At 45.6% G+C, this 22,224-nt stretch overlaps 1 protein-coding gene across 1 annotated transcript in view; it reads right to left on the minus strand.

Moving 5' to 3' along the window:
• CLSTN2 (calsyntenin 2) overlaps positions 1 to 22,224 on the minus strand; it is a 568,589-nt gene that overhangs the window by 134,505 nt on the left and 411,860 nt on the right. The window contains exons 3-5 of the mRNA XM_081072331.1: positions 12,884 to 13,079; positions 11,937 to 12,145; positions 5,651 to 5,800 (exon numbers count right to left, since the gene is read on the minus strand). Coding sequence (XP_080928457.1) covers positions 5,651 to 5,800; positions 11,937 to 12,145; positions 12,884 to 13,079 — 555 coding nt within the window. The remainder of the gene's footprint in view (positions 1 to 5,650; positions 5,801 to 11,936; positions 12,146 to 12,883; positions 13,080 to 22,224) is intronic.

Below are 22,224 nucleotides of genomic sequence, written 5' to 3' on the forward strand. Positions count from 1 at the left end.
TGGGGGTAATACAGGCGGCCCTCCCTTCATGCTTCGGTCTCCATCAGCTCATCCAGTCTTCTCCCCAAGCCCCGGCCATGTCATGCCCACCTTCCTGACATCTGCTCCCTAGTCTGGAACATCCTTCTCTCTGTGCTAAAAGTACTACCCCTCAAGATCTGGCCCAGGTGTGGCCCTTGCAAGGTTAAGTGGCTCTCCTTTGTGTCGCCATGGCTCCCTCCACCGGAGTTTGTGTCCTCATAATCTCTTTCTGGATTATGAGCCCTGGTAGGTTGTGTCTGTCTCTGTATCTGAAGCCTTCAGCACACAGTGGGCCTTCAGGAAAGGGTGGATACATTCATTCCAAAAATATTTCCATGTACACATGTGTCAACTTCAGTTATCTCACAATGCAAGTAACTAAGGGAACATTAATCTCAACCAGCAGCTTTCATGCTGCTATCTTTTCAACACAAAAGTTAGATGCCCTCTGGGTGTTTAGTAGATATTTTCTGCATGGCCTTCTTACTATAGTGAAGGCCATCGACCAGCACCAACCCAGACTTAGTAAGTCAGAATCTGCGAGTTACCCAGCCTCCCAGGTGCTCATGTGCACATTCAGGTGTGAGAAGCAGCCTCTGACAGATAGCACCCTCCTTCCTAAAGAAGGTGGAGTTTGTGGAATGGTAGAAACACTGAGACCATTAGACACACCTGGAGAATTATTCCAACCCAAAAGAACACAGAGGAAACGGCTCGAGCGTATGACTGCACCTCACTCTGGAGATAAAAGGAATAGGAATTGCTCCTGTGGGAGAACCTCTGGGCACTGGTTGTACTGGGTGACCTGGTGCTGGGCCAGGTGTAAGTGCCTGCCGTGGGATTGTGCTCAGGGACGAGGTGGGCAGGTGAAGAGGGGGTTCTGCAGGGGTTTGAGACAGACAGCTCATTCTAGATATGGGAACCTTGAATCTGGTGTGACTGGATGTCCAGTCAGCACCACGTCTAGGAAAGAAATCGGGAAGGGCCACCAGGAAAGTCTGCAAGGACTCTGTTTAAAGGGGAATTGTTTTACATAAGGGGACAGTGAAATACTGAATTTGGGTCTAGACTGGCAGGGGCAGGTAATAAAGATAAAATATGACTTGGGGAATATATTAAGTGTTGTGAAGACAGTGTTGTCTTAAAACATAGAAAGAGATGGGCCAAGGGATTACAAAGAACAATAAAGAAAGATATTAAGACAGGATGTGTCACATAACATAATGGAACATATCACATCACATGACATCACAAACAAAAATCTCAATGTAGCAACTGCATTACAAATGATCCTTTAGGACACAGCCTGTGGCCCCCTAAGGAGGGGTCAGCAGGGTTATCTCTGACTGGGTCCACTGCTGTTACTGCCGCCATCACCCTCATAGCCTCCAAGGACACTTCATCCTCTGTGGTGCTTTGACCTATGAATGGATGCAGAACTTCCCAAAGGATGGTCCTCAGAGCACACATGGGCCCAGGCTGGGGATTTATAACCACTTGGCAAGAGGGAAAGAGACACCGAGAAGGTTGTGAATCCAGACGCCTGGCATTCGCAGGGCACACGCCTGTCTTCAGCACGTGGTCTGCTGCAGCCGCACCTCTTGCCTGGTTCCTCCTATAATCTTTCACCGCCGTGAATACGAGCTGCCTGCAGGGAGACCATGAGTTCTCAAAGCTCAGGGCAAAACAAAAAGATTTAGTCTTCCTTCCACTCACAAGGTCTAAGTGGTGCTTTGAGGACCTTGGGCAACTGAGAACGGAGTGACATTCCCTTTGGCAAAAGTCCACCTATACCTGCAGTGAGCTGACCCTTACCACCTATTCAGAATTACAATCTCAGAAGACAGCAGAGAGGACAAACTCATGGAAGAGCAAGACACACGTGCGTGGTACCCTCGGGTTGTCTATGGGTGCAAAGCCTTCCTTCCTCCCTTTGCTGCCTGCTGAGCTCCCAATAAGCCCCACTTTACCAGTGGTGATGCTGGTAAGCAAGCTTTAAGTTTATGCTCAGTGAGTGCCAGGAGCTGTGCGAAGTGTGGTTCTGCCCTCAGGGAGCCCATATTATTTCTGGGAAGATAAGACCAACCCACAGAAGAAGACAGAGAATGGAAAACCATAGCCCAAGCAAAAATGTTTTGGCCAAGGTCTGCAAGGTGGGTGGCACCAGAGCCAGGGTCTGGAATGTCCATCTGTGCACAGCTGGGGAAGGCCAGCAGCATGCTGGGAAAGCCTGGGACCTATGCTCTGCAAGGGGTTTTTGTGATGGAAACTGGAGTCCTGCCCTGGGCGTTACTGGAATCTGAAAGCAGTCCCTTCTCAGGTCTTGGGAAGGAAGGGAAGGCTCTAGTTGTGAGCAGGGTCCCTTGCTCCTCCAAAACAGCTGGCTGGGAGAAGCTAACTGCCGCGAGGGCTGGCGATGGTGCGATTGGGAATGCTCAGGGGAGACGGGGGTGGAGGGGGCCGAGCAGAATGGACTGTTTACACTGCGCTGCAATGCCCTCCTGCCTGCAGGGAAATGACGTGGCGGAGGGACACATATTTGAACTGCCAAACTGCATTTGCTCCGTGACTCTTGTTCCTTGTGAGAAGTCAGCTCAGGGAGGAGCCTCTGTTCTCCCGACAATCACACCTGGCACATGCCGGCAGACATCTCACTCACAGCTGGGCCTCAGGGGCTTGGCGACCACTGCAGCGACCACTGACATTCGTAACCTTGACCGCCCACCCCACCCTACCCCTGACCTCTACAATCTTGCTTCCCACTTCTCCCCAGGCCCAACCCCTGTGCAAGCCAGACTGGCTTCCTTGTATGGTTCACTGGTGCCTTGAATGGCCTCCCCTCTCTGTGCTCCTCCTCCATTCTACATGGTGCAGGCTTCACCCCACCCCTGCCTCAAGAAGAGCCAACCCTTTCCCCCAGGGACCTGACAATCTCTCACAGTAAGGGTCAGCCTGATCCATCGCCGTTAGCAAAGAAAACCAGCAAAATATGGCTCACTCCAGTTTGTCCTACAAAGCTAGGCTAGGGGGGCTAGAGAAGAAACACGCATCTGGGACCAGAAGTGGTTTGCTCATCCCTGGAGAAGGTGCGCTTCCAGCTATAAGCCTGCAGCCCTGCCCAGGGTTAGAAAAGAGAACAGGCGCCACATGGGTTGGTCAGAGATGAGGGTGGCCCAAATGGAGGAATGAAATAGATTGGTATGCTGGAAGGAGAGAAGATTCTTCTCCAGATCTAGTAGCTGGAACAAGAATGGCAGGAAAGCACTTTGACCACTGCTATACGTATCTGAGAACCTGGAGGACCCGTTTATGATCTGAAAGCCTGCTGGGATGTCGGGTGGAGGGGGGGGGGCAGTGCAGTATCCAGTGTCAGCTTCTGCCACCAAAGGCTGGCTGGCTAACATGGGGAAGCCACCATACAGTACTTAATTCTGATGTTACACGGGCTTCAATCACATTGCCTGACTGAGAACTGATGCAGGGAGTTGCTGCGTCCTCTTTTCTGTGTTCCACAGGAAGTCGTATTTTCTTTTACCAAAGCCCCACCCACCAGTCCTTCATCCGTTCATCGCCTGCCAGTCACCTGCACTGAGCCTGGCCCTGGGCTGGCGCTGGAGACACAACACATGGGCACAGACTCCCTGCAGGACCTCTCTGTCTAGAACCGCTATGCAAATAGCACCGTGTGCTGGAGGGGAGGTGCCCCACACATTCCTCACACACAGAACTGAACATTGTTAAAATGCGTTCCTTTGTGTACATTTAACACTGAAACAAGTACCAACTGTGTTAGAAATTACATTTAAATGTAGGTACAAAAATGGAATCCCAAATGATAGGTGCCTCATTTATCAAAGACAAAAACTATTGGGACCATTCTCCAGATAGGACGTTGTTTTGCTTTTTAACTTAAAATCTCATCGTGAGCTTATTCCATGATCAGAAGGATTTTATATTCTTTCCAGGCTTTCTCTTCAAAAGCTAGGCCTTCAATGGGGCCAGTCCTCGTAAGTTAAAATAAAACAAGTTGAGTTCTTTACTCAGATAGCTTTTTCTTCATTCATTCATCCCTTCATCCAATTATTCATCCATCCAATGACTATTTCTTGAGCATCTACCACTGGCCAGAAATGCAGTAAGTCTGAGAAATTCAGTTGTGAACAAGAGAGAGACCCTCAGGGTCCTTAGGGTCTAGTGAATTATCCGCAAACAGAGCTCAGGCTCCCTGAGCTTGGGAACACAGTTTCCCACTCTGGCTTGTCCCTCTTTCTGTTTCTTGCTTAATCCTAAATAGGCTAACACAAAGATGTCTCTACTTTATTCTTTATGTCTCATATGTTTTACCTGTGGCTCTTCTAGTGAGCATTTCACCGTCTCTACTTTGTTCAAAGGCAAATGACTCTAGCTCTGTCCGGAGGTGGGTTTAATTACCCCACTCATCTTTCCCGTTGAAAGATTAAGGGGGGTGGGTTGTACGGGAAGAGCACTTTGAGAGCTGCCTTCTGTGGGAAGTGACCCCAGGTGTTTGCTTTGCACTATGAGTTCCTGCCAATCTGGCCCTGATGAATTGGACGAGGAACAAATGCCTAACCAAAAGGCAGCCATTCAAGGTCTGACCAGTGACCTACGTGGTGGCCTGGTATCAGTCTGCCCCATAGAGATGTGAGTGACTAACACAGCTAATCACACCCTCTCTAGTGGAATTTAAGAATGAAAGATACAGAGAGAGAGAATATAACAAGGGGCTTGAAGCTTAAGGATATACCGGAGAAGGCAGTCAGCAGAAGACACAAAGTGGAGGACTCCAGGAAGCACCGTTTAGGAGGAAGCAGTAGCCTAAAGCAGCATCAACACATGAAGCAGAAACAGGAGCAGCTGAGCAACCAAAATGGCAGCTGAGGCAACTCTAGAATCCCTGCTGTGCCATCGGAACTACAGATATCACCACTAGAGCTACTGTTATTCCATAAACCATCCAATTCTCCGTAAGCTCCATCTATGCCACTGGCCTTGCCTCTTTGCTTCCCCTTAGCTCAGTGATAAACCTCCGCCTCCTAAGAGTAACCTGAGCCTGCATCCTAAATGATCTAAAGCAGCACAGAAATCCACCACCATTGGAAGCCATTGCTTCTCCATTCCCAGAGCCAACATTTTAGAAACCTTTAATTCAGCGGCTGGATTTTGGATCTCCAACCTCTGCCTGCTGCCCTCTGTGCAAGCCTAATGACCATGATAACCTTCCCCGGATGTTGAGTGATGATGCAACACTTGAAATTCACCAGCTAGACTCAGCATCCATCGATAATGGCTTCCAGGCCATGTCTGCTGAGCCCTGTGGATAATCATTATTGATTCAAAGTTGTCATGAGATTTGAGAAAAGAGACACAGCACAAACTGGACACATGTCGTTAGACGCGTTGCCTCAGACATTCTCAGCTGTACAATGGGGATAATATATCCCTTAGGAATTGTGAGAATAAAGAAGCTACTCTATTTCTTGCTGCAGAATGACTGCACTTTCAAAAGTCCTCTACTTATGTGTTGCGATGATTTGAGGCTAGGTCTAGCACTGTCTGTACAGCAGGCCCAGTTGCCTTCACTCTACAGGACTGACAAGAGCAGGCCCACCTTGCCAACCAGGCTTGCAAACTGGCTTCACATCCACTTGCACCAAGGTGTCCTGAGCAGCAGGCTTCTGTCCACAGTCGTAGGCAGTCACCAGGATCTCATACTGGTGTTGCTTGTCATAGCTCAGCTTCTCGGTGTTCCTGATGTTGCCTGAGGAAGACACAGAGATATTCAAAACCTTCTCAGACCACACTGCAGTTCTTCACAACCCCTTCTCCACTCCTCTCACCTTCACCAAAATGACCCCCTTCCCTAGCTCTTTGTAAAACCAAGGGCAAATAGGGCATGGCTTCCACACTTGACCTGCTTGTGCCTTGGTGACAGAGGCCCAGGATCCACTGGCTGGAGCCAGCCGAGCTGTGGGATGGGGCTGCTAGGGAATTCCAAGCACATATTTGGAATCCAAGTAGTTTGTGTTGGTAAGTTATGGGTTGTTGGAAAACTCCCTCTGAAAGTGCACCCTTGTGTGGCTGCGTCCCTGGTGTGCAAGGTGCATTGAGCTCATCGGCCATGAAACCTCTGGGAAGAAGATGGAATTCAGAAACATCCTGACACATATTTTTTAACATCTGGGCTCATCGCCAGGAATGTTCACTGCCTCTTTTCACATTATTTTGCCACCAAATAGGAAGTAAAATCAATACGAAAACGTGTGACCTCCCTTCTAAAAGCTACACAGAATAACAGATTCCTTGCCCTGGTGGCAAAGACATTTTTCTTCTCCAAGAGAGACCGAACATTTTTTTTTCTGAGCCATTTGTGTGTTTTTATTCCTGTAGGTTTAGTATTATGATTCAGAAATAAATATGTGATAATTACTGAGCAACACTTTAATTGACTATTTTTGATGAAATACAGTTTTGGTTCCAAGAAACTAATATAGGCCCAATGTGCATTTCATATTTTTGAGTTTTTGATTCCAAGAGATTAAAGTCTTCCTTTGTTGAGAGTAATTTCATTCTTGCTTGCTTTCTGATGGTGGAGCTGACAGCAAATTAGAACTCAAATGTTATCATTATCCTTCACCAGAAGTGAAATTAAGAAAATGGAAATACACGAGAGAAAAAAAACAATAGGCAAATAAACAAATATGGAATGGCTGACTCAGGCATGTTTTTAGATTTCATCCAGACTAAGGGAAAAATATCTAATGAGCTGTCTTCCATTCCAACTGATGTATGTTGTTCATGTGAATTGAGACAATAGAGACTAAGGCAAGAAAGCTTGGAAAATTAGAAAAGTCATGATGTTTTAAAGATTGGAAAAGTGGATCCACCAATCACCTAATATTAGTTAAATGGTACTCAGTATGAGGCCATGAGCAGGTACCACAAATGTGAACATATGTGAGTGTGGGATGAAGGGGATTGGAGGAGAGTGGAGACGAGTTGCCCAAAGCATTGGACCAAGTGTTAGAATCATTTGTTTTGCTGTCTGCTCGGAACTGTTTCTGAAAATGCAATTGCCTCCGTGCATTTGAAGCAAAATTGACTTTAACAAAGCCAGTCAAAAATCGCTGAATAAAAATAGGTTTGATGTCTTTTTTGGCCTTATGGCTGGTATTCAGAATCCCTTTCATTTTCTCCCAAATATTTGTTTCAGTCTCAGCTTAGGGCCCTCACAGGTCTGGGACAGCTCAGTGTTGGGTTGGTAACATTTCCTACGGGTTCTGTTAACAAACTAGTTTGTGGTTACAGTTCTCACAGGGGAGGAATTCTGTCAGGTGGAGGCTCTGTAATATAACCATGAGGAGGAGGTTTCAGCAACACCAAATTGAATTTTCAACAAAAAAGTTTTAACTTTCTCTTTCTTTAAAGTTAAATGGCTCTCAAAAGATAACTCTCTTTGAAGAGAAAGGCTTAGGGTTTACAATCCGTGTGACATTAAGCAGACCAAACACTATTGATTGTGGTAGAAAAATAAACACACAAGCCGGCAAGCCTGGGCTCAATTTGCTGCAGCTCCTCTTCCGTAACTGTCTTAATGAAACTGTCTGAGAAACTAATTTACTTTCTCTGCTACCACCACCTTCATGCATGTGAGAACGGTTTCAGGGCACAGAATTTGTAGCATTAGGTCAAAAATATGAGTATAAAATTGTGACCAACTGTTGTGTGGGAGGGTAATACTTGGCTAAGAACACACTGAAAATTTTTCTGATAGCTCAGGAGAAGTTATCCATTTTGCTTCTGTTACAATTGCATTTTTCCCCCCTCACATTTGAATTTCTCCTACTAGTAGTGCCTTCTCAGGAGACCTGAGTCCACAGTAACCCAGGTGAGTGGTTGCCCCTGGGCCTACTCCCCTGTCCCAATGAACCTGGGAAGCTAATTCTCAAAGAAAAATCAGTATCTACCTTGTATACTGGTGAAGGTAAATTTTGTAAACTCTGGTGGGGCCGGGGGGTGGTGGTGATGGTGGTGGTGACGGTGCAATGAGACAAATACAGTGACCTGCCCACTCTTTTTGATGAAATTTAAATCGGAACAACCCTTCTGGAAAGCTATATAGGCCAGTCACTCTGCAGTTATTCATACCTTTTGGGCACGCAATTCCACATCTAAAAATTGATTCCAGAAAAATAAAAGTTGCAGATATTTATTGCAAAAATTGCAAATACAGGTGCACATGGATCATCTAAGCATTAATTATTACAATGAAAACTAGTGAAGAAACTGCATGTCTGCTAGGAAAGGGAGAGCTAAGTCGAAGAGTCTGTGCATGAGCTGGAATGTTATTCAGCACTAAAAGTGGTAATTATGAAGCATTTCTAAGGATGGAAAAATCCATATAATCAAGTTTTAGGTGAAAAAGGGATGATAAAGAAAAGCAAGAAAAGTGTGGCTGAATATTTGTTCTAAAACATCATAGAAAAACTACTGGTAAAATCTCAGTAGTGGTTATCTTTGGTGCGATTGCAGGTGACTTATTTCCTTCTTCATACTTTTCTATGCTTTCCAAATTCCTCACAAAAGGGCAAGTGTTAACTTTTCTATCAAGGTGGAAAAGAAGTGTTTTCCTTGACTTTAAGAATAAGCAGACTCCAGGACACACTTCGCTCAGAGGTGTCAGTCCCATTACTCACCAGGGCAACCTGCTGACAGATAGCTTAGCCAAGGCTGCGTGAAGACTAAACAACCACTTGAAAAGTAGAAAAGTCTGCCAAGGGGTGAATGGGTGTCACTGAGACCCCTGCTGCTCCCTCTCAAACGTGGGTGAGGGCTTGGTTTGTGCTGACACTCTGGTGAATACCTTGTTTGCAATACATCCACCCCCTTACACAAGCAAGATATTTAAATCCCTTTTTACCAATGAGGATCTGAGGCAAGGTTTAAGACCACACACACACACACACAATGACGCATGTAGAATTAAGACAACTGTGTGGTTTTGAATTTAAATCCCATTGCCACACATTCCTGTCAAATATCATTGAGGATAGTAAAAACACGGGTAGAAAAAGGCCTTGGGGATAATACTTAGGGGACTTGGGCTCCAGTCCCAACTCTGCCACCAATGTGGCAGGTTCTTGTAGGTAAGCTCTTTATGCTTTAGGGCTCAGTTTTTCCATCTGTTCAATGAAAACGAGGATCTAGGTCCTACCCACGATCTCAGAGAGACCAGCCATGTGCCAGACGACCAGGGGTGGGGGAGGGTCTGGAAGCCACCTGAAATTGATCCAGAACTTCCCAAGAGGCAGGTGATGACATGAGGTCAGAGTTACCTGCTCATAATTCGGCCTGGAAATCCATGCGGAGTGAATAACCTGCATGTCCCGATCACTCAGGTAAATATCTAACAAGCACGGCACCGTGACTCAAGCACGGTGTGCCAGGTACCCTGCGATCATTATCCCCAAGCACTGCCTCTCCCTGTGGCCTCACAACCCCACAGTGAGGCAGGAACTATTACTGCCACAATTTCACAAAGGAGGGAAGCCAAGGACGTCTGTCGGAATAGGCTGAGTCTTGAGTTAAGACAAGTTGGGATGACTCTACTTACGTCTTCTCTCCTCCCAGCTGCCCTGCTCTTCTTCCCCCACAAGCAAAAAAACACCTGGCAGGTTGGACGGGCCAAGAGCCATCTCCCTGAAGCCGTGGGCCTCTATGAGTGGGCCCCAAACTTAGCAGTACTTTCTGTGATGTGAATGCAAAGAACGTCTTCAAGGAGGCTGTAAGGGTGCCAGAAGAAGTGATGGATAAGGGCCAGTTGGGAAGCTCATTAGAATGGGGTGCTTCTGTGTCTGCTCCCATTCTGCCTAAGGACTCCCTAGGTCCTGCCTTCATTACTTGGGGAACTGCTTTTGTAAACCTCACCGTCGGGGGACCACACGCCCTGGGAGTGCCCACTGTCCTCTTCATCTAGTGTTGTAAACCAGCGTTGGAGGCAGAGGCCTGGCAAAGAACCATTACTCACTTTTAATGAGACAGCTAGGGAAATAAATTGGCATATGTTAGCGAAATGGCTCATCAAGGTGAATAATTATCTCCATGATGGGGCAGTTTACCCTCTGATGAAAGAATCTGCATCTCCACTCTCACTGGGTCATGGCTTTCCAGAACTAAGGCGGGAGATCAAGAGGCGCTTGACCTCTCATCACATCTCCCCTTCCCTAGTCTTGCTCTTCACCAGGGACTCGTCACTCCCCAAATTCCAAAGCTTTTGTGGACATAGACCGAGCAGCTAATCACAGGAAAACAGGAAAATGCAAAGAAGCTGTTTTATGTTTTACGGAGTGGTGTGTGTGTGTGTGTGGGGGAGACAGGCCACCTGCTTGTAGGAAAAGCTATCAGAGAGCAGTTATGACATGCTCTACTAGCTGAAATGACCTACTTCTTAGTCCTGAGCCAAACTTTAATTGAAGTCCAGTATTTTCTCTTTCGCTTTCTTGTGTCTTACACAATTTGCATCTAGCGATATCCAGGTGTTTAACTGTCATTTCCAGGTATTTTAGCATTTTATGAGGAAACTGCCTAATTATTCTTTTGTGTGTTAGGAATATTGGTTTCCTCTTACAAGACAGATCACAAACGACTGGAGGTCAGGGGTAAGGGTTTCTCTTCGGCTTCCATCCCCTCTGGAATCTGCTGCAGTTCTCATGATGCAGAAGACAATAATACAGGGTAAGTTTCTCCCTCGTCTCAACATCAAGAAGCACTGGAAGCACCAAAGACTTGCAAGCAGATGGCTGATAGTTTTTCCCTCTAGGCATTGGCCTCCAGGAAGCTCAGAGCTAATTCATTGCCCAACTCCAGTCCATGGCATGCTTTGTGCACCAACCTCACTCTTGATGCCACCTGACTTTTTATTTCTTTCCACTAGATGATAAGCTCCATGTGGGCAGGACTATGTCTGTTTTGGGTTCCACTCTGTCTCCACTCCCACTTCTCAGTATTGTGCCTGGCACTCAATAAATATTTACAGTGGATGAACTCCAGGTTTTACAACTTTTGTGTCTTTGTGAAGTACTATTTGAAATAAAGTGGGATAATATATATGTACCCACACACTCATGCTAGTAATTAAACAATATACTCGGCAAGTAATTATCATTTGATTAATGCCAAGTTATTGAAAATTGCAGTTAAAATGGGCTGAGTTGATTAGGTCTCTGGCTGTGGTGTTTACACTACAATGAGTTTTTAATTAATGGTGATGGAGAAATATCCAAATGGTTTTTTTGGGGGGGAATGTTTTTAGTTCATTAAGTTCAGTTTGGGATTGGGGTACGATGGGAGGATTCTTGCATCCTTCATTTTCACTAGGGTGGAAATTCTCAAAGGACATTGGCGCAAGCTTTAAAGATTTCTGAATGGAGCTACAGCTTAGAAGCTGTTTCAGAAATGTCCCCCTTCTCTTTTAGTGTGTCTTTGGGAGGAAGAAGCAGACTGTTGTGATGAGAGTAATGTTACAGCTCGTTATACAGGCAATGGACTCAGATGTGGCCAAGTTGATGGTCTGGCTAGTGTCTGGATGACGACTGGAAAATTCTACCAGAAAACCAACCTGTCTTCACCATCCCGATGTGTAGCATTGTGAGTTTTATAGACTGTATCTACTGAATGGGTTTCTGAGGTGTCTTAGGGGTGCTTTAGGCCTGGCTGGGCTGCTAGTAATGTCAGGCCATCCCCTCTGGGGATGAGTTCCAGGTTACAGAGCCTAGATCCGGGTTGGCAGGAAAGGCATCGTCTGCTGAGCACATTCAGGCCCCCACTTAGCCTTCAGAGTGTGTGGGGCGGTGGACTTGTTTCCCTGCCCTCCACTGCGGTCCTCTCAGGACACTCACCATTTCTGTCGATGGCAAAAGGCACATCAGTTGTGACGATCTCGTAGTTGCAAATCTGACTGTACTGGGGGGAGCAGTCCTCGTCGACGGCCTCCACTTGCAGGAGACTGTCGTAGATCTTGCCCTCTGTCACAATGGCCTTGTAGGCCGGCTCTTTGAAGGTGGGAGCAAATTCATTGACATCCTTCACCTGGATATGGACCACAGCCCTGGAACCACACACAGGAAAGAAGAGATGGTGGTGAAGAAAGAATCGCACCTCCTCCCGCACCTCCCATGGTCACTGACTCAGGCTCCAGAGCCAAGAGAATGAGAAACCACGAGCCAGTCGGGTGGCTGTCCTCTGAGTGTTCTGTCCTCCTTCCCGTGAGAAACCCTTCTACCTGCCCTCGCCCCGACCCCTTTGTCGAATCAACCCCAGACAGACTCCTCCCCATTGTTTGACCTCCCTTGTTATCCAGCTTTAGGCAATAGCATTCCTTTTGATTGTCACCCCTTTCCCTTATTCATTCCTTCATCTGTTCACTCACTCCTTCATTCAGTAAGAATTCCACCACTCTTACTCTGTATTAGGCTCTGAGCCAAACTCTGTAAGGGTGAGAGTTACAACCCAAAAGGAAATGTGCTGTGACCGAGAGAAACACATTGCATGGCAGAAATCCCGGGAAAGGTCCCAACCAGGTCTTCAGGGGTGGGTTTGCTCAAGGAAGGCTTCCCAGCAAAAGTGACCCCTGAACTCAGTTCTGATGGTGGAACAGGACTATGTATCTTCAAGTGAAGCAGAGGGGTAGAGATTCTAGGTGCAGAAAGCAGCCGGTGCTGCTATCTGCCCTGGCCTGGGGAACAGGCAGGGAGCTAGACACCGAAGTACACATATCTGAAGAGCAGTGTGTGAGCTGGGTGGGCAAGAGTGGGGCGGGGCTCCAGGGAGCTGTCAGGCCACTCACTTGTGTGACTTCTTCCAGGCGGTCTCCCGGGGCCCTGCGCCACAGTCGTACGCCTGGATGATGAATGTGTACTCCTTCTGCAGCTCACAGTCGATGGGGCTCTTGGCTCGGAGCCGGCCCTCTCCCGACGTCTTGTTGAGCACCACGGCCTCAAAGGGCAGCTCCTGGCCATGGATCTTGAACGCACAAATTTCCCCTGCAGAAGGATGAAAGACAGTGAGTGGGCATCTTGAGAATTGCCAGACTGAACACACAGCTTCTGTTGGGCCAGATTTGCAAACTCAACACCTCCAGGCCATTTCCTCCACACAGAGAACTGTTGAACCAGAAGAGGTCTCCAGAGACTCGGACCAACATGTGAATTTCATGGATGGCAAACGGAAGTGTTGCACGCATGGCAATGTCACCCATCACGTGTACCTGGCAGTAAAAGAGGAAAGTCATGTCCTGGGGAGTTCGCTGATGATCGGGTTTCCCCAGTTTCAGAGTGGGTTTCCTGCTTGCCCCCTGCTCAGTCTGAAATTTAGGAATTTGTCCACAGTCAAAAGACAAACGACTGCAGAGGGAAGAAGAAAAAGGCCAAAGCATTCATAATCCCGCCTCATGACAACATCCTTGTTACTGGAAAGAGCTCTCCTTGACCCAGCAACAGGGCATCCCCTGGCACTGGTCAGAAATACAGATGCCTGGGCCCCATCCCGACCTCCTGTGTCAGAATCTGCATTCTAACAGGGGCCTCGCCCTGGAGATTGGTTTGCTTGCTAAACAGAGCCACTGCACTGCTCTCCTCTGTCCTTTACTCCTGGTTCAAGCTCCCCACGTTGCTGCAGCCACATTCCCCCACCCCCTCCTTTATGTCTCTCCATCTACCTCTCCCCTGTGGGGAGAGGGATACCACTCAGAGTTGCAATTTTCTCTCAAACAATGGGGGTGAGTCTATGTGAGTTCCAGAATCCCCGTGGAGCCTGAGAATCTAACTTCTTAAAGGGCTGAACGTGTTGTGAGATTAATGCATTTCTCCCCCCAGCTGGGTTAATGTGTGTTATAACTGTTCCTCTGCATTAAAATGATAAGGCCATGAAAATATCTTTCTTGTCTCAATTGATGGATATTTATTTCTTGAACCTTGACTGCAAGTAAGACCTACAGTGTGTACCTTGGGAGGTGCTGGAAAATTGAAGCACATTCTGTTCCCGTATTGAGGTTGTTTACAGATCTGTTGGGGAGACAATGTCTAGACGTCCAGACAGACCATTCAGGGTACAGAGGGGTGTGTGAGTGTCACATGGTTTGGGCAGCTAGGAGTTCAGTTTATAGGATACTGGGGTATAAAACACAGGCTTAGAGCCCGGAAGTCTGGATTCACATTCTAGGTTTGCCACTTACTCTCTGATTTAGTCAAATCATACTGATTCTCTGTGTCTCAACTGTGTCAACTGTAAAATGACCCAGGAGACAGCATTGCAGGGAGGGTATCTGAGACACCCCAACCTTGGTATGACAATTGCCCCTGCTGCACTGCTGGGACCAGAGTGAGGTGCCTAAGGTACCTCACTCTCAGGGTGCCCAGGCACCTGTCCAGCTGTTCCAAAGTGTCACTGTGAGAAGGGATAACATGACTGCTCTGTGCTAGGCTCTAAGCTTTGTATGTCTAGCTGGGTGACCTCATTCACTCGTGATAACAAACTTGCAAGGCAGATGTTTGATACCAAGTTATACAAATTAAAAAAATAAAGAAGAATCAGAGGTCAGTACCTGGCCGAGGTCACAGATCTAAATTTGCTGTAAAACCCAGATATGGCTGACTCCTAAATCCATGCACTTGCTACTCCCCTGCACGTTCTCTAAGCAGCCCCACAACTTCTAAGGGACCACCATGAGCACTGCTTCCAAGTAACATTCCATAGTCCCATTCAAGCCTCATTCAGGAGAGAAACTCCCCATGTTACATACGGGAAGCATGCCCTAATCTCTTACTAACAATGTTTTCTGAGATGGTCAATCAATACCAAACTTACCTTTAGGCTTCTGTTTTTTATTATTTCATCGATCCTCAAGTTCATTATGAACACTCCATTTTTACTACATCCCCTCCCAGCCATTTCTCAAATGTAGTTGTGGAATACTGGACAAATAGACAGGTTGTAGGCCAGGCTCTAATGAGAAGGCTGGCTCCCATCTCACTGCGGTTGGTCACGATCACAGGGGTCTCTGTATTGCCTCTGACAAGGCTACCCTGCAACCCTCAAGTTTAATTTCTGCTCTGAATTGCCTGGGGTTAAATGGATGAACTTTTAAAGTGCCTGCCTTGTGATTCTATCCCAAGATCAATGCCAATATGGGAATAATAACAGCGAATGTGTCGAGGCTGGTTCTGGGGCATTCTCTGGCATGCCCAACCACCATGATTATAAGACCAATCAGACCATTTCTCTTTGAGGAGTCCAGTTAAACCAAAAATAAATGAGAGTGATTTTCTGTTGGAACTATGGATTACAACTAAAGTAGTTCTCTTTTTTTTTTTTTTTAGACTCAGAAATCCTTAAGAAGAGGGAAGGAGAGGAAGAAGGAAAGGGAAAAAGAGGAAAGGAAAGAGGAGACACAGGGGAGGGTGAGAACAAGTAAACCTCAGGGCGATGTATTTTCATCTCACTAAATTCAGCTCACTTCGATTCAATAGAACCAGTACAGTTTTGAGAGCTGACCGAGTACCAGGCACTGTGCTGAGCTGGAGATGCAAAGAAAAATGACTTGGATACCTTAAGACATATGGATATCTTGTACTCAAGCACTCATCACCTACCGTGTGTCGTGCGGGGCGGCCTGCGGGGTCTCAGCTCCCGCTCCCCACATAAGAACGCAGGACATGGTGAGGCCAAAAAGGAACACCCACGGAGCCATAGATAGGGGAGTCATCATACCACTATAGTCTCGCTTGCGGCTGGGTCAGAGACACAGGAAGCAGGAGCCACATGATCTGCAACCTGCCGTCTGCTATCTGCTTCTCTGCTAACAAACTCACTTGCCAAGTGCAATCCGCCTCTCTGCAATCCACAATCCACATTCTGTGCTTGCTAGTTTGGCCACGGCATTTATATCACTGGCCAATGGCTAACCGCTAACAGCTGATGGCCAACTAGTCACAGCTGATGACCATCTTCTACCCAAGCCAGCACCTTTCCACGTGAGGCCGAGAGCCTGGAAACTGCTCTCTGGGGCTCTGTCCCCACACACCCTCATTTATTTTACCTCTTCCTCTGACATTTGCGATCTGGTTGCAAAGACTTTCATTCATTTATTCATCCATGCATTCATCTCATAAATATTTACTAGGGACTATGTCCCCAGCACTGATGGAACAATAATGAACAAAACCAGACTAGTCCTGGCCAAGAGGCTGCTGGCGGTCCAGGGAGGGAGGGAAATCAGCAATCAGAGAATCACATACCTAAATGAAGAACAGTGACTGTGATACGTAATTGAAGGAGAACTACAGGTGCTAAGAGTTCTGATGTGGTCAGACAGGGCAAGGAGGGCTAACCTAAGAACACCACGGCCGAGCTGAGATTATAGGAAGAGAAAGAGGACTGCAGCCAGGCCGTAAGGGAGGGAACTGAGTTTCAGGGCATGGGGCCCTTCAGCAGGGAGGAACATAGACAGGCCAAGGGAATGTAGGCCCAGGGTGGCCGGAGTTGAGGCAAGGAGGCAGGGCCAGCTTCAGAGGAGTGAGACCTGAGAACCATGCAGGGCCCATGCTCAAGCACGGCCTGAGCTTGGCTTATATCTTTGCTGTCACCATCCTGAAATTCATAATCATTTTATCTTTGAACTTGTGTTTTGTAAGTGAAGTCTGTTAAGACAATGGAGCATGTTGTGAGCAGAGGAGATGGGTGCAATATGCACGTTCATTGTCCTTGCAGCCCCATTCACCTACAGCATTCAGGATGCCCACGAGCACAGAATTCCTGTGGACCCACGATGCCTGGGAGTTCAGCAGAACTCAGAGCGAGAACGAGGTAAGCGTGTGATGTCTAAGACTAAGTAAGCAGGGAGCTGACAGCCCCAAGAGGACACCCTTTCTGTTCAGACCCAAACTGTTCTGAACACGGAAAGAAGGCAGGGGTATTTTAAGAAACATGATCAATCAAACAGCCCAGTTGTACCCTTTCTTACTCATGTTATTTCTGTGTAATAGCCAGGGACTTACGCTGAAAATGATGACAGAGAGGAAAGGGCAAGATAAGACAACCCATAGTTCCTTTTCTTTTGTGGCTGTCTTTACTATCAGTAAGCCAAAGGTAGAAAGTGTTAGAGTGTGTGCATATCAAGAAGTGAAATAAAAATAGTGGAGTTCAGGTGGCGTGGCATTTACACTGCTCTGGGAAAGAGCTAAATACGTATGCATACGTCAGCTACAAAATGCAAATTCTGTAACATTCAGAGATTCCGCACATTTTTAAACTGCTCTTATATTTGCATTTAAAACTGGCATTGCACAGTACAGAGAGATAAATGGTAAAATTCATGCTAACACATTAACATTTTTATTTTTCTTTACTCAGAATGACATCAAAGAGCACACTTAAAACACCACCAGTTGAGAGAGAGAGAGAGAGAGAGAGAGAGAGAGAGAGAGAGAGAGAGAGAGAGAGAGAGACTGTGGAAGAAAAGTCCTGGGATGGAGTCTTGGGGAAGAATATTTAAAACTGCAGTTCCCAGCACCCGTGGTGACACATCAGGCTTGTTTGATCTTTTGGGAGGCCCATCACCAGAATTTATTATAATTGATAAAGTATTGCAGTGGAGGATGACATACTTAAAAGGAAAAGATCAGACTTTATGGTTTCCATATAAAAATACCACTTTGAAAGTCTTGCTTCCCCACTGAGAGTTGGTGTGCCAGGAACTGCGTGAGGGAGTGGGACACACACAGGAACGTGCCCTTTGGACCAGCAATGGGCTCTGCAGGGAAATGAGGCCCGCAGCATCAGGTCGCAGGGCCTCTGCATGCTCTCCTACCAGGTGTGGGCTATGGTGGCCAAACTCAGTTCACCAAGCCCCCCGGGAGGAGCCAGATCAGAAGATGAGTCCCTGCGGTGCCTGGTGGAGAACAATGGCTCCAGCCCATCCACCACCTGTCTGTGTCTCACAATCACCTTTTCCTCTGCAGTAACACTCTTCCCAATACACCAGCAGAAACTGGTGTGATTGTCTCATAATTCTTCCCATAAGATTCTGGGGGAAATTGATGAATGAATGAGTGAATGAATGAGTGAAATTGATTTTTAGAATGCATTTTGTTCCTACTCTTGAATATCGCTGAACAATAGACTGTGTTGATTTTATTTTTCAGATGAGGAAACTGCGTCTCAGAGAGATGAAGTGGGTTCCCCCAAGGTCACTGTGACAGTAAGGAGCAGATCAAGGACTGTTCTTTAGACCCTCTGAATCCAAATCCAGCACTCTCTTTAATCTTGCAGGTGCTTATTACGGGGTAATTGTCACGTTCTAGGACAGTGGTTCTCAAAGTACGGTCTGTGGGCCCCTGAGATCCACAAGACCCTGTCTGCAGGGCCCACAAAGTCAAAATTATCATCCTATTAACACTAAGACATTCTTTGACTTTTTACTGTGTTGATATTTACACTGATGGCTTAAAAGCAACGGTAAGTGAAAGTCCCGGTGCCTTCTTAGCACCTAACTGCATTCTTCGCCACATGGAGTCACAGTGAAAAAATAAAAATAAGGCCCATTTCACCTAAGAATGACTTTGAATGACACAGTAAATATGAATTTTATTAAATCTCAGTCCTTGAGTACATGTATTTTAATATTCTGTGTGACAAAATGGAAAGTACACATAAAGGACCTTTGTATAGCAAAGTATGCTGGCTTATCTCTAGAAAAAGCATTTGTGTGATTTAAGTTGAGTTGGGAGCTAAACCAGGACCTGTCTTCATGGAATGCCATTTGCACTTAAAAGAATGATTGACAGAAAAATTATGTTGATTCAAACTTGAGTGTGTGGCAGACCATGTTTGAAAGTAAGCCTGTCACTTCCAGGAGAGGAACTAGCAGTATTTGTTGCCAATGATAAAACTCAAGCTTTCAATTTTGGAAAACCTGTGTCTGCCACAGTTGAGTTTGACAATTTACCAATACTTGAATACTTTTCTGATGAGATGGGTAGTGGTATTAATGAATGTGACTATTTGATATCACGTAATGAAATATGTCAACTTTTGAAAGGTCTACTTAACAATGAAACAATATCTTCCAAATGACTAATGCATAATGTTATGTAGTCGTGTATGGAAAGATTCATTCAAAATCGACCAATGGGTTTTAATGTAACAGTGTATAATAAGTTCATTAATGTGATTTCGGATAGTTTATTGTAACTAACCTTTAAGAAACTGTTACTTATGGAGTTCTGCTGTGGTATCAGAAAAGAATATCTACAGTTAGTTATCTGAAAAGATTATTAAAATACTTCTTTCCCAACTACAAGTACACACCTGGGGAAGGCCATATTGTTTTCTTCACCTACTTTGACCTAAACGTATATCACAACAGATTGAAGGCAGAAGTAGATATGATGATCTAGCTGTCTTCTATTAAGATAGACATGGAAAAGATTCCAAAAATGTACACAATGCCACTTCTCACACTAATTTTATTTTGGAAAATGTATTTTGTTTCTGTCAAATAATGTTATATATGTTAACTTGTAATGAACTTATCATTGTTATTTAAAAATAAATGAATAAATAAGCATTTGCAAGTTTCTCTGTTTTAATTTCCAATGCAGTAAATACTGACACATATCACCCACATAGACAAAAGCTTTTGACAGTCATTCATAATGTTTAAGCGTATGAAGAGGTCCTGAGACCAGAAAGCTTGTAATTTACAAACCAGTTCCCACGGAGATGATTCCACATCCTGTTCCTGGTGCTTGCAACAGGACCCATCACCTCAGAGAACTCTCAGTTTCAAAGCAACCCAATTTGCTATGCATCTCACAGCTGGGACATTTGTATGAGAGTAAGTAGGCGGAGCTTGATATCCACAAAATGCTGGGGGCAGGGGATTTCATTTCCAGATCTTCATCCCAACACGTTTGGTTAAAATCTGGCTCTGGAGCCTGACATGCTGGGCTCAAATCCTACCCCTGTGATGCACTAACTACCAATGTGACCTTGGGCAAGTCACTTACCACTCTGTGCCTATTTCTTCATCTGTAAAATGGGAAGATATTACCTTGTAGCACTGTTGATGGTTGGAAGGATTAAAGGAGCCAATACTGTAAGTGTTAGCTCTTATTACTGTCATTATATTAAAGAAAAGGAAGTCACATACTTCTGGCAAACTTCCTGTTTGTATTTGAGAACTCAAAAGGCTGACTGTAGAGATCATTTCATCATCAGAAATATTCTGAATGTATATCACAGGTGTCATTAAAAAACACCTGCTCCTTGGAGCACCTATCAGCCACAGCTTACATCACATATTTATTTTCCTGAGTACCATAGGCCTACGGACTGCATCCTGTACATTTGCAAAATCTCATAGAGGACCAGCACCGCCTCCTGGGGAGAGCATATTGAGTGTGGGTGGGTGTGGTTTGTCTGATTTTGTTTGTCATGCTGACTTGAAGTTGCTAATGGCCTTTATTGGGTAAGAGTCAAGGATGCTAAATATCCTGCCTTGGGCAGGTCAGTCTTATACCACCAAGAACCATTGCAGCTGAAATGGCTACAACATCCCTTGAGGAACATGGTGCCCCAAGCATACAGCTGCTTTCATGGAGCAAACAACAGGCCAGGTTCATGGCCCCGGGTTTGAGGAAAATGATAGATCTTGTAAAGGCTTCTCCTTCATATTGGTGAGGTCCCTCAGATGGAGGCTGAGACCATCTGCTTGCAGGTGCACACTCTGTCCTCCCTGTACACACCCTTGGCAGGCATTGAACACTGACCACACTGTCAGAGGGCTGGGCGGATGAGTTTTGTAACGTGTACTCTGTACCTCTACATAGAACAATCTATAGTCACTTTAGGTATAATAAAATGGGAAAAGAGCACATCAAGAAGTAATCATGCCCAAAAGATGAAATTAGGGCTGAACTTAGAAATAAATCTACACTTACCAAAAAAAAGGGAAAGTTGATTTTAAGCCCTCCAGCTTCAGATAACTTAAAATTTCCCAAAGTAGAAAGCTAAAGGGAAAGGTTCAATGGATTACCACTTTGGCTGCTCTCTCATGTGTCTGGGTGGCAGGGAGAGGTCGGACAGGCCTCAGCTTGGGAGGTAGATAGATGACTTGATTTGAGTCCCAGATGTGCTTTTTGGGGCTTTGTGACCTTGGGTGGTTCATTACAACTGAGGATACACCATGCCTGATCATAAAAGAGCCACGAGGCTGCAATGACCCACTAAATGCAAAAGAGCCTTGGGAAGTATAAAGGTCTATCTGCTTTTTATTATTAAGTCCCACCTTCAAGCCTGAAGCAGCTAGATGTATATTGGCAACGTAGCTTGTATCTATTAGAAACCAAAGTGGGGGAGGAGGTCTCCATTTATAGCTTTCTGTCTACTTAGTATTGAGCAAAATAAAAATAACTCTTATTTAAGTAGTTATTTTCCTAAAGCTTTATGCTGAAATCAAAATTCCCCTTCCTTTGGAAGATGAACACAGCACAGTTATTATGTTAAATAACATAGTAACTGAAAAAAACAATAGACAATGCATTTTTCCTTCTTTGGCAATATTTGTTCAATGAATAAATGAGGTAACAACTAACATTCTGGGGTTGATAAAAAAATGCACACAAGTGGACACTTCGGCCAACGTTGCTCAAGCAGTAGTTCGCCGTCTTCATAAGTGTCTGGACGCTGATGGTAACCACTCTGAGCACCTCTTGTAATTGCAGAAGTCAAACGTGACTTGTATTCATCTTTCGTTATTGGTATCTATTGAGTATTACAATTGTAATAGTTTTTTCCTTTCTTAAATTGCGTATACATCTTTTTGGCGCCCTCTGTATACGCTCAGAGACTTGGAGAGGTCCCCGTGGCTCAGCTAGTCACAATTGGATCAAGTAGTCATTTGGTCTGGAGGGTGCCCCGTGGTCTGGAGTTGAAAGGCTTCAGGTACAAAACTGTGATGTATTTATTATTCCCTCAGCAAACCTTCCCTGAGCATGAATAACATGGTGAAAAGAAAATAAGTGAGTAACAGTAATTTATAAAATTCACTGCAGCCCACATTTACTGAGTACGTACGAGGAACCAGACACTTATTTAAGCCTGCAGTGAAAACCGCCTGCATCTCTGGAT

The sequence above is a fragment of the Rhinolophus hipposideros genome (assembly GCF_964194185.1).
Source record: "Rhinolophus hipposideros genome assembly, chromosome: 14".
NCBI lineage: Eukaryota > Metazoa > Chordata > Mammalia > Chiroptera > Rhinolophidae > Rhinolophus > Rhinolophus hipposideros.